Source organism: Peromyscus maniculatus, chromosome 22 (assembly GCF_049852395.1).
Source record: "Peromyscus maniculatus bairdii isolate BWxNUB_F1_BW_parent chromosome 22, HU_Pman_BW_mat_3.1, whole genome shotgun sequence".
In the NCBI taxonomy this organism is placed as follows: domain Eukaryota; kingdom Metazoa; phylum Chordata; class Mammalia; order Rodentia; family Cricetidae; genus Peromyscus; species Peromyscus maniculatus.
The window spans coordinates 5980172-6001012 of NC_134873.1; the positions used below are offsets into that span (position 1 = coordinate 5980172).

General features: G+C 38.3%; 1 protein-coding gene across 2 annotated transcripts in view; it reads right to left on the reverse strand.

Moving 5' to 3' along the window:
- Positions 1-545: 545 nt before the first annotated feature.
- Positions 546-20841, reverse strand: part of LOC102927300 (uncharacterized) — a 30251-nt gene continuing 9955 nt past the window's right edge. The window contains exons 2-5 of one of the 2 annotated variants that reach the window (XM_006996692.4): positions 6639-6714; positions 5371-5497; positions 5115-5175; positions 546-4563 (exon numbers count right to left, since the gene is read on the reverse strand). In XM_006996692.4, coding sequence (XP_006996754.4) covers positions 2919-4563; positions 5115-5175; positions 5371-5497; positions 6639-6653 — 1848 coding nt within the window. In that variant the 5' untranslated portion in view covers positions 6654-6714 and the 3' untranslated portion in view covers positions 546-2918. Of the gene's footprint in view, positions 4564-5114; positions 5176-5362; positions 5498-6638; positions 6715-20841 lie in introns of both variants that reach the window. The other variant, XM_076559055.1, reaches the window with a different exon arrangement.

Genomic DNA, 20841 nt, shown 5'->3' on the forward strand with positions numbered 1-20841 from the left:
CAGTATACATATAGGTGATGCTATTTTAACTTTTGATTTTGCCTTAACAAGGCAAATCACCTTTTTGCCTCTTTTACCAATTTTAAAGTTGGATCATAAAGTTTATATTCATTCAAGGAATTTGCTATCACTCCTTCATGATTAATATCCTCATTATCTTCCTTAGTTAGTGTGATAACAACTTTGTTAATAACCAAAGGACTTAAAATTGAACAGGGAATGTTTCCTTGTTTATATGCCCTTTCAATAGTTTTGGGCTCTGTTCCATACTTCATCTAATAATCAATTTACAAGGAATATAATATTTGTAATTTTAATACAGTACTCCTCCTTACTTTAAAAAAACAAAACAAAACGAAGTAGCTCAACACAAGCCAAAGCCTTCCCTTGTTTCTGTACCATCATTCTCACTCACCTCCTTCTCTGAGGGTCATCAATCTCTTAACTTGTAGCTGACTTCCGGTTTCTGTTCAAGTGCTACTTTTCACCACTCTGGGGGTAATGGCCGCTGGCAGAATAGAGTCAATAAATGAAGAGGACTAAAGTATCATACAATAGCCAACTTTATTCAGTGCCTCAGACAATTTATACTTTGTGGGTTAAGAAAGGACACATGAGTGGAGTTCTCATGAGTTCAAGCTGTATACATTGTATGGGACAAAAACATGTTTTCCCATACAGTCATCTAAAGGATAGTTTACACATTTAATTGAATAACAGCAGCATCAATACGAAGTAATCTGAAGTCAACTCACTTCTCTGCTATACCTGGGAGGAACATAAACCCATATTCCAAGAACAATCCCATGGTTTGAAGAATCTGAGGTTACAAGATTATTGTCCTGCTTTATTGCAGTGTTAAGAAAAACATTCAGAATTCCCCTCAAATGACTCCTTTCGAGGACCATGTTCTGACAATACACCTAAATTAAATTTATTTTGATTTTAGAAAACAAAAATGTAACATATACAAAGAAAGCTATTTTAAAAATATGGAGTCACACACACACACACACACACACACACACACACACACACACACACACACACACCTTTTGCATACCTGGTGCCCAGAGAAACCAAAAGTGTAACAGATATCCAGGACAAGGCTTTGTAAGTAGTTTTGAGCTGTCTGATGTGGATGCTAGGAACAAAACTTGGGTACCCAACAGTAGCAGTACAATTGAGTCAAATCCCCAATGAAGATGTGCCATTACTCTTTCTGTCTTCTGTCACTTGGCGGTGATGAAATTCCATGATATTTGGTCATTGAAGGACTGAATGGATTTCTATTCCTCTTTGAATGGACTCTGAACATTGCTTCTTATTGCAATTGTTAACACAGTTCTTGTGGGAGCCCGTTCTGGGGTTCCTCGTGGCTTTACCCAGCAGTCCGAATAGAGGATGATCAGGACCACGGGCCTGAGTGCAGGTGTCTGAGATGGCCTGCACTTGGCTGTGCTGGGGGAGGAGGTCTTTTGCTCCACCCCTTGGCGTCTCTATAAAAACCCTGGACCAGAGACAGTCTGGGCCCGTTGGAATAGGTTCCAGGCCCTCTCGAGGCTATCCTTTATTTTCTATCTGTTTATCTCCGCAACATTCTCCGCTATAAATCCTTCTATCTAATATTTCCTGCTGACTGCACTCAAGAAAACTCTGGGAAGCTGTGGGGGTCGTGGGTAAATGCCCCACAAGTTCTCTTGATGTAAATAAAGATAACAAAAGATTTAGTTGAGTAGAGATGAATTCAGATTGTTAGGGAAAGTTCCATAATGTGATATATTCTTTTTTATAATTAATTCATTTTTATTTTACATGCATATATGCTTTGTTTGTATATATGTTTGTGTGAGGGTGTTGGATATCATGGAACAGGACTTACAGACAGTTGTGAATTTCCATGTTGGTTCTGGGAATTGAAACAGTGTCTACTGGAAGAATAGCCAGTGTTTTTAATTTCTGAGCCATCTGTCCACATTCCCTTTTATTGAATGTTTTGAGACAGAATGTCATAGCATTTCAGCAGTGAAACATCATGACCAAAAAGCAAGCTGGGGAGGAAAACCTTTATTTCTGTTCATCATTAAAGGAAGTAAGGACAGAAACCTAATGGGGCAGGAACTGTGAGGCAGGAGCTGATGCAGATGCCATGAAGGGGTGCTAATTATTGGCTTGCTCAGCCTGCTTTCTTATAGAACCTAGGACCCTTCCCAATCAATCACTTAAAAAAATGTCTTGCAGTTGGATTTTATGGAAGCATTTTCTCAATTGAGTTTCCCTTCTTTCAGATAACTCTAGTTTGTGTGTAAGTTGACATAAGATTAGCCAGTACAATTGACTACTTACCAACTTGGCATACAAACTATTAAGTCACAACCACTCCTTTCTTATTTGTTTATAAGAACTCACATTAAGCCACCAGCCACGTGGCAAGGTATAGATTTATAAAAATGGGTTAATTTAAGATAAAAGAACAGTTAGCAAGAAGCCTGCCACGGCCATACAGTTTATAAGTGAAAAAAAAAAAACATAAATAACTTTAATAAACACTCTACAATTTTTACAAATTCAAACACATTAAAAAGTCTTTCAATTATGGCTGTTGTAAAAAAAATTGAAATCAAATACCTTCTTTCTGCAAGAGAGAAGCAGGGCAGTCACAATCTGAAAAAAAGCAAAACCTCACTCCAACAGTAAAACTAACTCAACACCCAGTGACTGTGATTCACTCACAGTCTTCAGAGCTACTACAAAGGGCTTGCTTGGGTCACTGCTCTGGCTATGCCATCTGCAGCACACACAAGTTCTCTTCTAGGCTCTGAATGGTTCCAGTTCAACACTGCTGATGGTCTTGGTGGGCATCTCATGGTACTGGCATCTCCAAAATGGAGTCTTTGCCTGGTGTTCAAAGCTTTGCCTCATTTATTACATTGGCTGGATTTGTCTCTAATATGTATTCTTTCATGATTTTGTAAATGACTGTTACGTGCAAAAGCTTTACCACACTGATTACATTCATAAGGTTTCTCTCCAGTATGACCTCGTTCGTGACTGTGAAGATGATATTTATGTGCAAATGCTTTACCACATTGACTACACTCATAAGGTTTCTCTCCAGTATGACTTCTTTCATGCCTTTGAAGATTACTGCGAGATGAAAAAGCTATACCGCATTGATTACATTCATAGGGTTTCTCTCCAGTATGATTTCTTTCATGCATTTGAAGATAACTGCAACATGAAAAGGCTTTACCACACTGATTACATACATAGGGTTTCTCTCCAGTATGTGTTCTTTTATGCATTTGAAGAGCACTACCAGATGAAAAGGATTTGCCACAATGGTTACATAAATAGGGTTTTTCTCCAGTATGACTTCGTTCATGTCTTTGAAGATTAATGCGATATGAAAAGGCTTTACCACATTGACTACATTCATAGGGTTTCTCTCCTGTATGACTTCTTTCATGCCTTTGAAGATGACTGTTACGTGCAAAAGCTTTACCACACTGACTACATACATAGGGTTTCTCTCCAGTATGACTTCTTTCATGCCTTTGAAGATCACCATTACTTGCAAAGGCTTTACCACATTGATTACATTCATAGGGTTTCTCTCCAGTATGAATTCTTTCATGTTGTTTAAAATTACTGGGATCTGAAAAGGCTTTACCACATTGATTACATACATAGGGTCTCTCCCCAGTATGACTTCTTCCATGTCTTTGAAGATCACCAGTACTTGCAAAGCTTTTACCACATTGATTACATTCATAGGGTTTCTCTCCAGTATGTCTTCTTTCATGTATTTGAAGATAACTGGGACATGCAAAGGTTTTTCCACATTGTTTACATTCATAGGGTTTATCTCCAGTGTGAATTCTTTCATGTATTTGAATATAACTGGGACATGCAAAGGCTTTTCCACATTGCTGACATTTATACTGTTTCTTTCTAGTATGAGTTCTAGATACTTGAAGATAACTGTGACATGCAAAATCTTTACCACCTGGATTATATTCATAAGGTTTTATTTTTAAAGGAGTTCTTTGGTATAATTGCAAAGAGGAATCAGCTCTAAATGTTTTATTATCTTGTTCACATTCATAGGATTCCTCTTCATTATGGGTTCTTTTGTGTGTTTGAAGATACCTATGATGGTTAAAACCTTTAGGACATGGCTCACATTTATAGAATCCTTTTTCCACATGAGTTTTTTTATCTCTTTGAAGAGAACTGGAAGAACTCAGAACCTTGCCACACTGGTAGCATTCATAACATTTTCCTATAACATGAGTCACATTATATGTGCAATGTGAACCAGGACAGACAGAAGAATTTTCATATTTCTTAAATTCATAAGGCTTTTCTCCAGTGTAAGTGTGTTGATGTATTTCCACTGAAGTGTGAAATCCAAGTAATTCTACACTTGTATCATCATCACCATGTCTTCCCATTGTGGGAACTACTGCATAGTTTTTTCCAGGAGAGACAGAGGTACAGTGCTTCTTTCCATATCCATTATGCTCACATGGCTTGTGTCCAGGGTGACAAATGATGTACCTATTAAAGGAAGAATAACAAAAAAATGTTTTCCTGTTGCATTCACATAGTTTAACTTTTTGTTCCTCATAAAGATGTGGTATAGGCATTAAGATTTCTCCATCACAACAACATTCTTAAGTCTCATAAACTGCTCCTATCACTAAATTATGGTAAGTCTATTCAAGTATATGAGTAACATTAGCTTAATTAAGGGACAATTTGCTTATAGAAAGACTTGAACATACCCTAATCCCATAATCAATGTGAATGTCTTTACAATACTTGAATGGAATACAACTAAATGGATGGATAGTGCTACTCAACAACATGGATCTCAGGGAGCTATGATTAATATGGTGACATCTGTTAAGGCATTGTTTCCTTGTCTTGTTTCTTAGAGGAACAGCATGCAAACACATTTCAGCTACCTGAAATTGAGGTATTTGATGTTGTAAGAATTTAATATTCATCACAAGGCTGTGTAATTTACACTGTTAGTTTTCATTAAATAGCAGGACATATTGAAATTTGTTCAGAGGCACAAACATCACCTTGCACAAGAAAATTACCTTTCATGTCTTCTAGAACTTTGACAATGATCTTCAATATTCTGGTCTTCCCATTTGTAGCCTAAAATATAGCATCAGAAATATATTATATATTATTGAGAATTATGCAAGATTTGAATTATCTTCAGTGAACATAGAACCATGCCTGATTCACAACATTATTCCTCTTTCATAGTCAAAATCACAACAGAACACTAATCTCCAAGAAAGACTTATCCCCTTAAGCTATAAAGTGAAGGAAAACTTACATTCATACCTATAGCAGTGAGGTTCTCATAGGTTTCCAACATCACATCTTTGTAAAGACTCTTCTGGGAAGGATCCAGCAAAGCCCACTCTTCCTCATTGAAGTTCACTTGCACATCCCCATAGGTCACTGCATCCTAAAATTTACCATACAAATATGTGATAAAGATGGTGAGACTGAATGCATTGTAAATGTACACTTCATTGAGCATATGTTTACATAATTCTGCACACTCAACAAATTTATTTCATATCATAGAATTTCAAGTGCAATCACCAAGTCATTTTAGAAGTATATGAGTCTCATTTCTGGACCCTCTCAATAGTATATGGCATTGCAAGAGAAATGTTGAATTACAAATAGAAAGAAACATGCAAACAGAGCCAAAGTATTGAGTAAACATCAGAAAAATTGCATCAAAATTACTGCCATCAAAGAAGGATAGACAATATAGACATGGTGATGCACATCTTTAATCCCCAAACTCAGGAGAATAAGACAGGCAAATCTCTGATTTTAAGCTGGCTGAGTCTATGTAGAGTTTTAAAGGACAGCCAAGTCACATACTAAGACACTGCTTCAAACAAAAAAAAAAAATTGAGGGCACACAGGGGCTCACTCTAAACTCCACCAATGATTTGTACATTCCCTCCAGAAACGTACTTTCCTTTCAGAAAATTGGAGTACCTCATTTAAACTCTAAGGCTTCATAATGTTCATATGAAGGAATGCATTTTTCTTTCTTTTTTTTATTTATTTATCATGTATACAGTGAGTGTTCGGCCTGCAGGCCAGAAGAGGGCACCAGATCTCATTGTAGATGGTTGTGAGCCACCATGTGGTTGCTGGGAATTGAACTTAGGACCTCTGGAAGAACAGCCAGTGTTCTTAACCCCTGAGCCATCTCTCCAGCCCTGAAGGAATTTTTAATAAGTTACTGACTGACAGATTAAAAGGGTTCTCAAAAACAGTGAAGTAAAGCTGATGCTAAAAAATAAAAACAAACAAACAAACCCAGTTGAGTATAAAGATGGATCAACAGTTAAGATCACTTATTGCGTTTGCAGAGGACCTGCATCAATCCCCAGCACTCACTTGGACATCCTAACAATTTGTAACTCCAGTTCAAGAGAATTCAGTGCTCTCTTTAGACTTCAGTGAACACTAGGCACACACACAGTACACATGCATATATAAATAGGCAAAAGATTCATGCATACATTTCAAAAAAGAAACCAAATTAAAGCATGTATAAAGATATAGAGAATGTTACACACCTGCAATGCAATCATTCAGAAGATCAGTATTAATGTCATGAATGTATGCCATCTTGGTGGGAAAAAATGATACTTTCTGCCAAAGTTAAAAAGTAAAGAAGTGGGTAAAGCTCAGCACAAAAGCAAATGCTTCACATGTATAAAACCTAATTCCATCAGCCAAAAATATAGAAATAAAAATATCACGCCAGAATAGTGGTTTAGAAAGGAAATGCAATTGCTTCTATTTACTTTAGGTTATTAGGGATGGGTCCTGTTATAATGGCAACAGTGTCCATGCATGAGAAGGAAGAGGGCTGCTAACTTTCAACCACAGAAACAAGACAAGTGTGGTTGGAGTATAAATGCTCAACACCCATCCCCAGAGACTAACCTACTCTAGAAAGGACCCTCATCCTAAAGGTACCATATGCACCTCGATGAAAACCACAAACCAGAGACAAAGTCTCCAATACATCTTTGTGCTTGGGAGATTTTTCATTCAACCCACCACATTTTGACATAGGACAAGACAGCCTCATACTTAACCCATAATGCAAAGTGCATTTATTCTAACCTCAAAGACCCCCATATTCTGTACCAGTCCCAACAAAATTAGAATGTAGAAAATTTCCTCTGACACTCAAGGCAGTCTCTTGATTGTGACATCCTGTGAAAATCAAAAAGCAAATCATATCTACAGAATAAACATTTTCTTTTCAAAGAGGTAAGGACAGATTGGACCACAGCAAGACTGAAAACCTGCAGGGCAAACACCAAACTCTGCAGGTCTGTGTCAGGCACCTGGGGCTTCACTTTCAAAGGGCTTAAATGGCTCTTTCTCTCTGCAACTTTTCACACATTGTGCACTTTTGCTACTTCCACTGCCTATGTGTCACATTTTCTTGAAAGAAGAAAGATAGAAAACTTAAAGGTCATGGGTTCTTCCTCTGTCTCAGTTCAGCTTTCTTGCACCATTTGTTTGGCAGAGTCAGGGACCCAGTGAGGAAACTGTGATAGTTCATTGTATGTGTGAAAATGAAGAGTGGGTTGCATTTTAAGACCACTAGATGTTGAGTTACCCAAGCTTTGAGACACTTGCCATGAATAGCTGCCCATAGGCAGTGGGCACATAGCCAAAGTGCACAAAGTGCACCATGGAGGGGTGCTAATTACTGACTTGCTCAGCCTGCTTTCTTATAGAACCTAGGACCCTTCCCAATCAATCACTGAAAAAATGCCTTGCAGCTGGTTCTTATGGAGGCATTTTCTCAATTGAGTTTCCCTTCTTTCAGATAACTCTAGTTTGTGTGTGAAGTTGACATAAGATTAGCCAGTACAATTGACTACTTATCAACTTGGCACACAAACTATTAAGTCACACCCTTCCTTCCTTCCTTCCTTCCTTCCTTCCTTCCTTCCTTCCTTCCTTCCTTTCTTCTTTCTTTTTTCTTCCTTTCTTTCTTTCTTTCTTTCTTTCTTTCTTTCTTTCTTTCTTTCTTTCTTTCTTTCTTTCTTTTTCTTTCTTTCTTCTTGTTTTTTCAAGATAGGGTTTCTCTGTGTAGTTTTGGTGCCTGTCCTGTAGACCACACTGGCCTTGAACTCACAGAGATCCACCTGACTCTGCCTCCCAAGTGCTGAGATTAAAAGTGCATGCCACCACTGCCTGGCCAATTCCTTTATTTGTTTATAAGAACTCACATTAAAAACATAAATAACTTTGATAAACACTCCATAACTTTTACAAATTAAAAAGTATTTCAACTATGGGTATTTTAAAAAAAAATTGAAATTAAATACCTTCTCCCTACAAGAGAGAAGAAGCCGGGTAGTCACAATCTGAAAAAAAGCAAAAACTCACTCCAACAGTAAAACTAACTCAACACTCAGTGACTGGGATTCATGAAGTCTCAATTTTCCTTTTAGAATCAACTGAAAGACTATTCCATATAAGTGCTGCAGGCTGCAGGAATATATCATAAGAACTCAGCTGGTTATGGCAAAGTTACTACCTGGAGGGATCAGGGAATTCCTCCAGAGGAAGCCAAATTCCAAGGAGTTTTTGGTGTTATTTGGCTTGTTATATATCAGCTGTCTTCTGTTATGAAAATCATGTGTGCCTTCATATTTTTCCCAATTGACTTTTCCCTAAGAAGGGCTAACAGTGTGGAATGATCACTCTTTGGACATATACATTCAAGGTATTTGGAGAACCACCTTAAGAAAGGCTTTTTCTGGAATCAGATATCTTCCTTAGCCACTTTCAAGGACGAGCAGTAATAACAGTCCACATGAAAGTCTCCTGATTTAAGGCAAATTCCACAAGGAGAAACCACCTAGGTCAGGTGGACGTTAAGTAATAGCTTCACACAATTTAGCTCGGACCCTCTTTTCTTACAGCCTTACTAACTTTATAGACCTTTAACTCCTTACCTAACCACTTCTAGGAATATTTAGATAACTTTCTGTGCTGACAGCTATGCTCAGCCAGAACTCCACTTCAAGCCTCCCTGTAATGATCATCATTGGCAGCATTCGGCCAGGTCCATCCCCAGATGAAGGAAAGTACCTTATCAGAGATACCTCCATACTTTCTAAGAACAGACTTAAGCATCCAGACTACCTGTTTGAGAAGGCCTGGCAGATGTGCCAATTAAGTCTAACTTCCTCCTTTTCCAAATCTTACCTCTAGTTCCAGATCTCCCTTTAACTATCACCAGAGGCATCTGTCTGTACACAGGTTTCCTAGTGACTGAGCATATTTTCCCCCACCCTGCAGAAAAATGGCAGATAGCTTGGAGAGATAGGAGCCACAGGAAAAAAGACAGTTTTATTTTCTCCCATTGACCTAGCAACTTATAGATTCTTAACATTTTCTACTAATCACATTTAAGACAATAGTTGAGCACATAAGATTCCCTTTTCTTAGATACTACCCGAATTTAGCCTTTAGTTAATTCATTTCCCCATTGGTCACTTCCCTTTGGGGTTGCAAATGACAATTGACAGTTATTGCCTCTCAATGTGATTCTTATCACCCCTCCGTTTGACCCTGGAAGCCTGGCTTTATATACCAGGACTTCCAGGGCACAAGGGATGGAGAAGAGAAAGGAGAATGGAAGAACTAGACAGGTAAGAACTTGAAACGAACAAACTGAGATGGGGAAGAACTAGATTGAAGGGCTAGAAGAGAGTACTAGAGGAATAAGATGGAAGATGAGGAAGAGTCAGATAGGGAAATACTAGCTGGGTAAGAACAGGATGAAAAGGACATAGATAAGGCAGAGTTAAGATGAGAGAATTAAGATAGAACTTAAGAGGGAGCAGTAGATAAATATAGAGAGAAATCAGGCAAGAAAGGAGCTAGACATGAGAACAGAACTGAAGCTGTGTATAAAGGATGTTATGCCAGAGGAATTAAAGCAAGTGGACTATAGAGCTTGGTGTACTGAGATTCCATTTCCCAAAAAATAGTCCTCGCCGTTAGTAGTTCTCTTTCCTGAGCCCCTGGGATGTATAATATTAAGGCTGGTCTCTCTAATATTATACAAGATATAAGTTTTTAATTTTGCACTGTTTATGTGGTAAAAAGATCCATTCTAAGATAATATCTTCCCTCAGTATTAATATTCCAGTAGGAGAATGCTTAGCGGGTAAAATAACCAGAATGCAATCAAGCTCTGGATCCAAACAATCCATGTGCACATCCTGTAATTTCTTTCCACCAAAGCCAATTCTCTCTCAGCTTCAGTTGATAATTCTCTTAAACTATTTAAGTCCTTGCCAACATTTAAGGTTTTGAATACATTAGTTATTTCTTGATATTCTACTCCAATTGTGGGCTGAAGATGGGAAATGTTTCCTAGCAATCTTTGAAAGTCATTAAGAGTCCGCAGTTGATCTCTCCTAATTTGCATCTTTTTGGGTCTAATTTTTTGTAGACTTACTTTATATCCTAAATAATTAATAGAATTTACTCTTTGTATTTTTGCAGGAGCAATTTATAATCCCCAAGATGATAAAGTTTTCTTTACCTTTTCAAACATTCTTTCCAAAGTATCTACATTTGAATCAGCTAGTAAGATGTTGTCCATGTAATGGTAAACTATAGATTGAGGAAATTGCTTATGAGTCATTTCCAATGGCCCACACAAAATATTGGCACAGGAGAGGGCTATTTAACATTCTCTGTGGGAGAACATTCCATTGATATCTCTTAACAGGCTGAGAATTGTTATAAGTAGGCACCATGAAGGCAAATTTTTCTTGTAAAGGTATAGTGAAGAAACAATCTTTTAAATTGATAACTATAAGAGGCCATTCTTTATGTAACAGAGAAAGCAAAGGAATTACAGACTGTAGAGAGACCATTGGCTGAATCACCTTATTAAAAACTTTTATTAAAATTTTTTCCAATTTTTTTCTTTTGGTCTTTTGAGACAGGGTTTCTCTGTATAGCTTTGCACCTTTCCTGGAACTCTGTAGCCCAGGTGGGCCTCGAACTTACAGAGATCCACCTGCCTCTGCCTACCAAGTGCTGGGATTAAAGGCGTGCACCGCCACCACCCGGCTCCAGATTTCATTTTCACAACAAATACAGAAGAATTCCAAGGGCTGGTTGATTCTTCAACATGCTGACCACTTTGTTACTAGTGTATTAGCTATTCTAAGGCCTGCAGTTTCTCTGATATTAAAGGTCATTGCTCAACCTGTACAGGTTTGTCTGTTAACCATTTTAAAGGTATGGCTGTTGGTGCCTTTGAAAGATCAGCAGCTGTTGTGTCCTGTTCTTGTACAACATGAATGGTCAGTGATTGTTCTTTATAATACCTTCTATTATTTTCCCCAGAAACATACAATAATTGATGATTTGTTTCTCAGATTGGAGAAATGTTAATCTGAGTATTCCATTCCTGTAACAAATCACGTCTCCATAAATTCATTGCTATATTGGCCACATATGGCTTTACTTTTCCTCTCTGTCCTTCTGGGCCTATACATTCAACCCATCTTGGTCTCTGTTTTACCTGAGATAACATTCTAAACCCTAAAAGCTGAACATTTACCTTCTGAAAAGGCCAATTTGGATGCCAAGCTTCTGGTGCAATTTTGTTACATCCATACCTATGTCTACAAGACCTTCAATGACAATGTCATTTATTTATATTTTCAATTTTGGTCTTTGTTAATTTATAGAAGTTTGCCAAAATATTTGCTTTATGGTTTCTCCTGAAATCTTTGTTCTCTCTTCTATAGCTGTTCTATCATTCAGAGTATGACTTCTTACAATAGGCATTAGGTACTTTAATTGCTCTAGGAAGGAGTTTTCTCCATGATGACTGGAAATGACTGAACTGAATTTGACATGGGGCCTGCAAGAGGTCCCCTAGAGGAGTTTCCCAATGGCAAAAGGTAATCTTGACAGTCCCTTGTTGATCTACATTCATTAGTTTAATACCTGCCTTTGCTACATCTTCTACATACTCCAGAAGGGAGGGGTGTTCTGTTGAGATTATTTTTAGAAAAAAACATTGTTTCTAGGAATCCCCTGTTTACAATCCCTTTTTAGGTAACCTTGTTTACCACAATTGAAACACTTGACATTTTGATTTTTCTTCACACCTCTGGAAATTACCTCTCCTATCCAAGCATCATCATAGTTATGAGATTCAATATTGACTGTAACTTGGATCTATTTCTCTAAGGGTGCTGATCTTGCCTTTAATGGCCTAACTACACTTTGGCATTGTGCACTAGCATTTTCAAAAGCCAGAGATTCAAATTATTATTTTTCTATCTTCTGAATTTGGTATCATTCTATTTACTGCTAAAGTCTATCTTTGTAAGAAATCAGTGAAGGTTTTTTTTTATCAGCCCTGTAAAACTTTAGTAAATGAATCAATCAATTTCTTTCCTACTTCTTCAATTCTGTCCCAAGCTTTCAAGGCTGCTGCATAGCATAAAGCCAGGGTGTGGTCATCACATAGAGATTACTTTTCTACATTAGCATAATCTTTCTCTCCAAGAAGTTGCTCTTAGGAGATTTCCATACCTCTAGCCCTACTTTGTTGTTCAATGCCCTTAGCCTCATCTTTCCACCAGGTCCCCCTTTATAACTGAAGACTAGTCTCTAAGACTGCTTTACAAAAGGTGAATGCATGCCATATGAGACTATTGCTTCCTTGAATCTCCTCAAATCTAACATTTACATAGGAGTCCATTCAGCTCTTATACAACCTTGAGGATGTCTATCATTTGGCAGTTCCTGTGGGGTTACTGGATAAACTAAGGTTGGCTGTTCCTCTGTAACCTTATAATGAAATAGTGAGATTGGTTCTCCTTTAAATTCCTCTGTCTGGCTCTAAATATCTCTATGATCTGTTTTAATAAGTTTTTCTAAAACTTTTACCCTGGCACTCATATTAACCAACATTTTTAATGACAAAACAAAAATGATCAAACAGATAATATTTGTAATTGACATTACATAAATCCATCTAAATTAATTATCCTCATTTAATTTTTCCATTGTCAAACCATACATCATGTAATCATACAGAGACCTAACACTCTCCATTGTAATAGTGTTTCCATTTTTTAATGTGGGGAAAAAACCCTCTCTTTTAGCTAATTCCTCCCTTTTAGAATTCCCAATTGTCTCACCAAATCTGCCAATGATAACAATTCAGATGTGAAGCTTACTGCTTCTGTGTAGAAGAGTAGAATTTCAAGGCAGCTATCTAGTGTGGTAGCATCCCCAGGAGGGGGTCCTGGGAGAGCCCACACAACCCATTGGGAGAGAAGAAGTCAAAGAGCCAACCATCTGCACAGGGGGATGTGGGAAAGTGGCTAAGTCCTGTGGTTTTTGGAGTCCAAAAGCTATGGAGTTTGCTGCAGAAAGCCACAACAGAAATTTAGCAGGCAGAGTAGTGACTCCATCCTTGTGCAGCTCCAGCCTGTGCCAGTGGCTACAAAGCCACAGGCAAGCAGTTTCTTTTGTGAATTCATGTTGGGCACCAGATTGGTCTTAATAATTAAAAACTCAGAGCCAGATATTACAAGAATGCTAAGAGATCAGTACTGGAGCCAGTCACTTGAGAGACCTCTTACTTCCCCCAAATCCTCAGCCTGAAAGGGCTGAGTTCCTGTCTCTACCCCACCTTATCACTTCCTCTCTCAGCCCAGCCATATCACTTCCTGTGTCCTCATCCCAAGTGCTAGAATTAAAGGTGTGTGTCACCACACACTTATGTCCAGACAAGCTTTATTTGTGAGAGAACAAACAAAATATCATGACAACCCCTGACCTACATCCCCTGCACTCTGTATTTCATGCATGGTGAGTTAAGTGTTGTACACATGAGGAAGTCAGAGAACAGCTTGTAAGAGTCAGTTTTTACATCATCAGTTTTTCAGTCCTGGAGATTGAATTCAAGTCATGAGGCTCAGAAGCAAGCACCTTACCTACTTGCAGGTATTTTTTTTTCCATTGATTGTGACATCATTTGTTGTTTTGGTGTCAGAGACAAGTGCTGTGAATATCGCTCTGTATACTGTGAATGTGTTGCTCTGGTTGGTTCATAAATAAAATGCTGATTGGCCAATAGCCAGGCAGGAAGTATAGGTAGGACAAGCAGAGAAGAGAATGCTAGGAAACAGAAGGCTGAGTCAGGAGACGCTGCCAGCTGCCACCATGAAAAGCAAGATATAGATACTGAGCCATGTGGCAAGGTATAGATTTATAGAAATAGGTTGATTTAAGATGTAAGATCTAGCTAGCAAGAAGCCAGAGCCATTAGGCCATACAGTTTTAATTAATATAAGCCTCTGTGTGTTTATTTGGGTCTGAGTGGCCTGGGTGGTACTAGAGAAAACTTCAGCTACAGACAAGGTTTCCTCATATAGACCTAACTGGTCTGGAACACTATGTAAACACCAGGTTGAACTTGCTTCCATCCTTCTACATCTGCCTTCTAAGTCCTGGCATTAGATTTATGCACCACCACACACAGCTGATTTTGTTTTGGGAGGATACTGTCTGAAGTAGCCCAGGTTGGCCTCAAGTTCAGTAAATCACTGAGGTTAACCTTGCATTTTTTCCCCTACCAAGCTTCATTTTACAGGTAGTGATATTTAAATAAATGCTGAGGCAGGGCACAGTGCCATATACTTTTAAAATTAGCACTGGGGAGGCAGAGGTGAACCTGTTCTACACAGTAAGTTCCAGGCAAGTGAGCAAGAGTTAGTAAGACCCTTCCTGAAAGAAAAAAATTAGAACATTTTTAGGCTTGATTGTTTCTTAAATATTTAATTACATTTATTTATTGTGGATGTGAATGTGTGCCCTTGTGCACATGGATCATGATGTAAGTGAGTTTGTCACATATTTTGGGTAACAAGTTGCTGTTATAGTCATTACCTGGGCATCTCCCAACAAGAAGATAATGCTCGTGAGTCAGTAAAGGCTGGGAGAAGAACTATTCAATAGAAGAACTCAGAGAGGAGCATCTACTTTATGGCATGTGTGCAACTACTGATTCAGAGGAAGCCTATCAACTATGATTGATTAGCACATTAGCTTGGGTTGAAAAGTGAAGGCTTGCTAGACCTTGGGAGTTCAGCTTGGTGGAAAGAGATCATAGTCCCAAAAAATAGCTCTTCTCCAGCTACAGAAGGTCTGGGTGCTTAATACCTAATGAAACCATGCAGAAACCTTACCTTCTGCCTCAGTTCTTTCTGAAACTCCCTTCTGTATTTCCTGATCAAGACACTGGATTTTAAAAGCTAAGAATTCAGTGTTTTTAGTCTCTGGTCTAATTTGATACCTTCCCCCTTAACATTAATGATAAGTCAGAGCTCTCAGTTTAACCCCAGCATAAGAAAAAAAAAAACATAAAGAAGGGAAAGGGGTGGAGGGGAGAAGGGAAACTCATAGAAATCATTTCCAGATTACTTCTAAATAAGAAATAATTCGTGGGCCCCTTCTCCCAATCACTGGTCATTAATACCCCTTAATATCAATGGACTCAATTTGCCTATAAAAAGACACAGGCTAACAGAATGGATACAAAACCAAGATCCATCCTTCTGCTGAATACAAGAAACATACCTCAACTTCAAAGATAGACACTACCTCAGAGGAAAAGGCTAGGAAAAGACTTTCCAATCAAATGGACTTAAGAAGCAAGCTGTCGTAGCTATCCTAATATCTAATAAAATAGACTTTAAACCAAAATCATTTGAAAGAGATTGGGAAGGACATTACATATTTATCACAGGGAAAATCCGATAAGATGATGTTTCAATTCTGAACATTTATGCCTCAAATAGAAGGGCACCCACATTTGTAAAAGAAAAATTACTAAAGCTTAAATCGCACATCAAACCCCACACACTAGTAGTGGGAGATTCCAACAGCCCACTCTCACCACTGGATAGATCTGCTAGACTGAAACTTAACAGAGAAATAAGGGGCCTAACAGAAGTTATGACTGAAATGGACTTAATAGATACTACAGAACATTCTACCCTAACACAAAAGAATATATCTTCTTCCAGCATTCCATGGAACCTTCTCTAAAACTGACCACATGCTGGATCACAAAGCAAATCTCAACAGATACAAAAAAATTTGTAATAAGCTCCTATATTTTAGTGGACCACCATGGCTTAAAGTTAGATTTCAAAAACTACAAAAATTACAGAAAGCCTACAATCTCATGGAAACTGAATAATGCCCTAATGAATCACCAATGAGTCAAGGAAGAAATAAACAAAGAAATTAAATATTTCCTAGAATTCAGTGAAAATGAAAGTACAATATACCTAAATTTATGGGACACTATGAAAGCAGTGCTAAGAAGAAAATTCATATCTCTAAATGCCCACATAAAGAAAATGGAGAAATCTCACACTAGTGACTTAACAGCCCACTTGAAAGCTCTAGAACAAAAAGAAGCAAACTCACACAGGAGGAATAGGCACCAGGAAATAATCAAATTGAGGGCTCAAATCAATAAAATAGAAACAAAGAGAACAATACAAAGAATCAATGAAACCAAGAGTTGGTTCTTTGAAAGAAATCAACAAGATAGACAAGCCCTTAACAAAGTTAACCAAAAGGCAGAGAGAGAGAGCATCCTAATTAACAAAATCAGAAATGAACAGGGAGATGTAACAACAGACAATGAGGAATTCCAGAGAATCATCAGGTCATACTTCAAAACCCTGTACACCACAAAATTGGAAGATCTGAAAGAAATGGACAATTTTCTGGATAGATACCACATACCAAAGTTAAATCAAGACATGATAAACTATTTAAATAGACCAATAACCCCTATGGAAATAGAAACAGTCATTAAAATCTCCCAACCTGAAACAGCCAAGGACCAGATAGTTTCAATGCAGAATTCTACCAGATTTTCAAACAAGAGCTAATTCTAATACTCTTCAAATTGTTCCACACAATAGAAACAGAAGGAACATTACAAAACTCTTTTTATGAGGCTACACTTACCCTGATAGCCAAACCACATAAAGATGCAACAAAGAAAGAGAATTACAGACCAATCTCCCTCATGAACATTGATGGAAAAATACCCAATAAAATTTTGGCAAACCTGATCGAAGAACACATCAAAAAAATTATCCACTATGACCAAGTAGGCTTCATCCCAGGGATGCAAGGATGGTTCAACATATGAAAATCTGTCAATGTAATACACCATATAAACAAACTGAAAGAAAAAAAAATAAACCATGATCATCTCATTAGATGCTGAAAAAGTCTTTGACAAAATCTAATAGTCCTTCATGATAAAGATCCTAGAGAAAGCAGGAATACAAGGAACATACCTAAACATAATAAAGGTAATTTACAGCAAGCCAACAGCCAATATCAAATTAAATGGAGAGAAACTCAAGGCAATTCCACTAAAATCAGCAACAATACAAGGCTGTCTACTCTCTCCTTATTTATTCAATATAGTACTTGAAGTTCTAGATAAGCAACAAGACAACAAAAGGAGATCAAAAGAATAGAAATTGGACAGGAAGAAGTCAAACTTTCACTATTTGCAGATGATATGATAGTGCACATAAGTGACCCCAAAAATTCTACCAGAGAACTCCTACAGCTGGTAAACTCCTTCAGTAATGTGGCAGGATACAAGATTAACTCAAAAAAATCAATAACCCTCCTATATACAAATGATAAAAGGACTGAGAAAGAAATCAGAGAAACATCGCCCTTTACAATAGCCAGAAATAAAATAAAATACCTTGGGATAACACTAACCAAACAAGTGAAGGACCTGCATGATAAGAACTTTAAATCTCAAGAAAGAAGTCAAAGAAGATATCAGATAATAGAAAGATCTCCCATGCTCATAGAGAAGTAGGATTAACGTAGTAAAAATGGCAATCTTACTAAAAGCAATCTACAGATTCAATGCAATCACCATCAAAATCCCAACATAATTCTTCACAGACTTGAAAAGAACAATACTCAATTTCATATGGAAAAACAAAAAATCCAGGATAGCTAAAACAATCTTGTACAATAAAGCTACCTCTGGGGGCATCACCACCCCTGACTTCAAGCTCTACTTTAGAGCTATAGTAATAAAAACAGCTTGGTACTGGCATAAAAACTGACATGTGGACCAATGGAATCAAATTGAAGAACCTGACATTAATGTGCACACCTGATTTTTGACAAAGAAGCCAAAACTGTACAATGGAAAAAAGAAAGTATCTTAAATAAGTGGTGCTGGCATGACTGGATGTCAACATGTAAAAGATTGCAAATAGATCCATATCTGTCACCATGCACAAAACTCAAGTCCAAGTGGATCAAAGACTCCAACATAAATCCAGTTACACTGAACCTGATAGAAAAGAAAGTAGGAAGTAGTCTTGAATGCATTGGCACACGAGATCACTTCCTAACTATAACACCAATAGCACAGACATTGAGAGCAAAAATTAAAAAAAATGGAACCTCTTGAAACTGAGAAGCTTTTGTAGAGCAAAGGACACAGTCAATAAGACAATGACAGCCTACAGAATGGGAAAAGATCTTCACCTACACCATATCTGACAGAGAGCTGATCTCCAAAATATATAAAGAACTCAAGAAACCTGATATCAAAATACCTAACAATCCAATGAATAAATGGGCTACAGAGCTAAAAAGGTAATTCTCAACAAAAAAAATCTCAAGTGGCCCAAAGACATCTAAGGAATTGCTCAACATCCCTAGTCATCAGGGAAATGCAAATCAAAATGACTCTGAGATACCATCTTACACCTGCCAGAATGGCTACGATAAAAAAACACTGAAGATAGCTTATGTTGGAGAGGATATGGTGCAAGGGGAACACTCCTCCACTATTGGTGGGAATGAAAACTTGTACAGCCTCTTTGGAAACCAGTATGGTGGTTTCTCAGAAAATTGGGAATCTATCTTCCTCAAGACCCAGCTATACTGCTCTTGAGCATATACTCAAGGAATGCTCAATCATACCACAAGGACACATGCTCAGCTATGTTCATAGCAGCATAATTTGTAATAGCCAGAACCTGGAAAAAACCTAGATGCTCCTCAACTGAAGAATGGATTTAAAAAATGTGGTACATATACACAATGGAGTACTACTCAGCAGAGAAAAACAATGACATCATGAAATTTGCAGGCAAATGGATGGAACTAGAAAAAATATCATCCTGAGTGTGGTAACCCAGACTCAGAAAGACAAATGTGGTATGTACTTACTCATAAATGGATACTAGATGTAAATCAAAGAATAACCAGACTGCAAACCACAGCTTCAGGGATGCTAGCTAGCAGGGATAATCCTTGGAAGGATGCACAGATTGCCCAACGAAGGAGAAATAAATGAGTTCTACATGAGCAAACTGGGGATGGAGGTGGTAATGGAGGGCAAGGGATGGGAAATGAGTACATAGGGGAATGGGAAGTTCGAGCTGGAACGAGGACAGAGTGGGAAAGGAAGGAAAGATATACCATGATAAATTAAGACACCTTGGGAATAGGGATAAACAAAGTGCTAGAGAAGTTCCTAGGAATCCACAAGGATGATCCCTCCTTAGACTACTGGCAATAGTCGAGAGAGTACCTGAACTGGCCTATTCTGGTGACCAGATGGCTGAATACCCTAACTGTCATCATAAAGCCCATATCTGTGACTGATGGAAGCAGATGCAGAGATCCATGGCCAAGAGCCAGACTAAGCTCCAGGAGTCCAATCGGTGAGAAAGAGGGATTCTATAAGCAAGGGACATGGAGATCATGATGGGAAAATGTACTCATGAACTGTGGACCAATAGCTGTGGAGCCCCCATGGTACTGGACTAGGTAGGCCCTCTGGATAGGAGAGACAGTTGTTTAGCTTGAACTGTCTGTGGGGGGGGGGGGGCAGTGGGATCAGGATCCATCCCTGGTGCATTAGCTGGCTTTTTCAAGCCCAGTGCCTATGGTGGGACACCTTTCATAGCCTTGATGCAGGGAGGAGGGTCTTAGACCTGCCTCAACTGAATGTACCAGGCTCTGCTGACTCCCCATGGGAAACCTTTCTTTGGAGGAGGTGGGAAGGGGAAGGCTGGGCAGTGGGAGGAGGGAGAAGGGGGGGGGTCTGTGGTAGGTATGTAAAATGAATAGAAAATTTAATAAAAGAAAAAAAAAGTGTAGGCTCACATAACCCACCAAGGTCTCTATGTAGAATTAGCATATAAAAGGACACACGGAATGTGCAGACACATCAGTAGGCAAGCTACTGGCTACCTATGCTACTTTATAATTTAATGTTCTGACTTTAGAGAATATTCAGGAGCATGGTGGGCCATGCTTGTTACTTAGAATTGCACTGTGCCGGGTAGGCCGACCACCAGGATATGCCTGTATTTGCACCTATAGTTACCCCCTCTATATCATTTTGCTTTCCTGAGAGCAGAGCCACATGATCAATGAGCAGAATATACCAACAAATATTACAACTAAAGAGAAACTAGCATAGGTCAAATAAAACTAGTGCCACTGGCAACTAACCTGGCGACAGTTCCCTCAGCACCCTTACTGGAACCCCCTTTACATATATATCCCCCATTTATTGAAAATAACCCTGAAGCATGAGGTGAGGAATTTGATAATGTATCTAATCTTAAATTCCCTGATTTAAGAACTGATAATTAAGGTCTGATT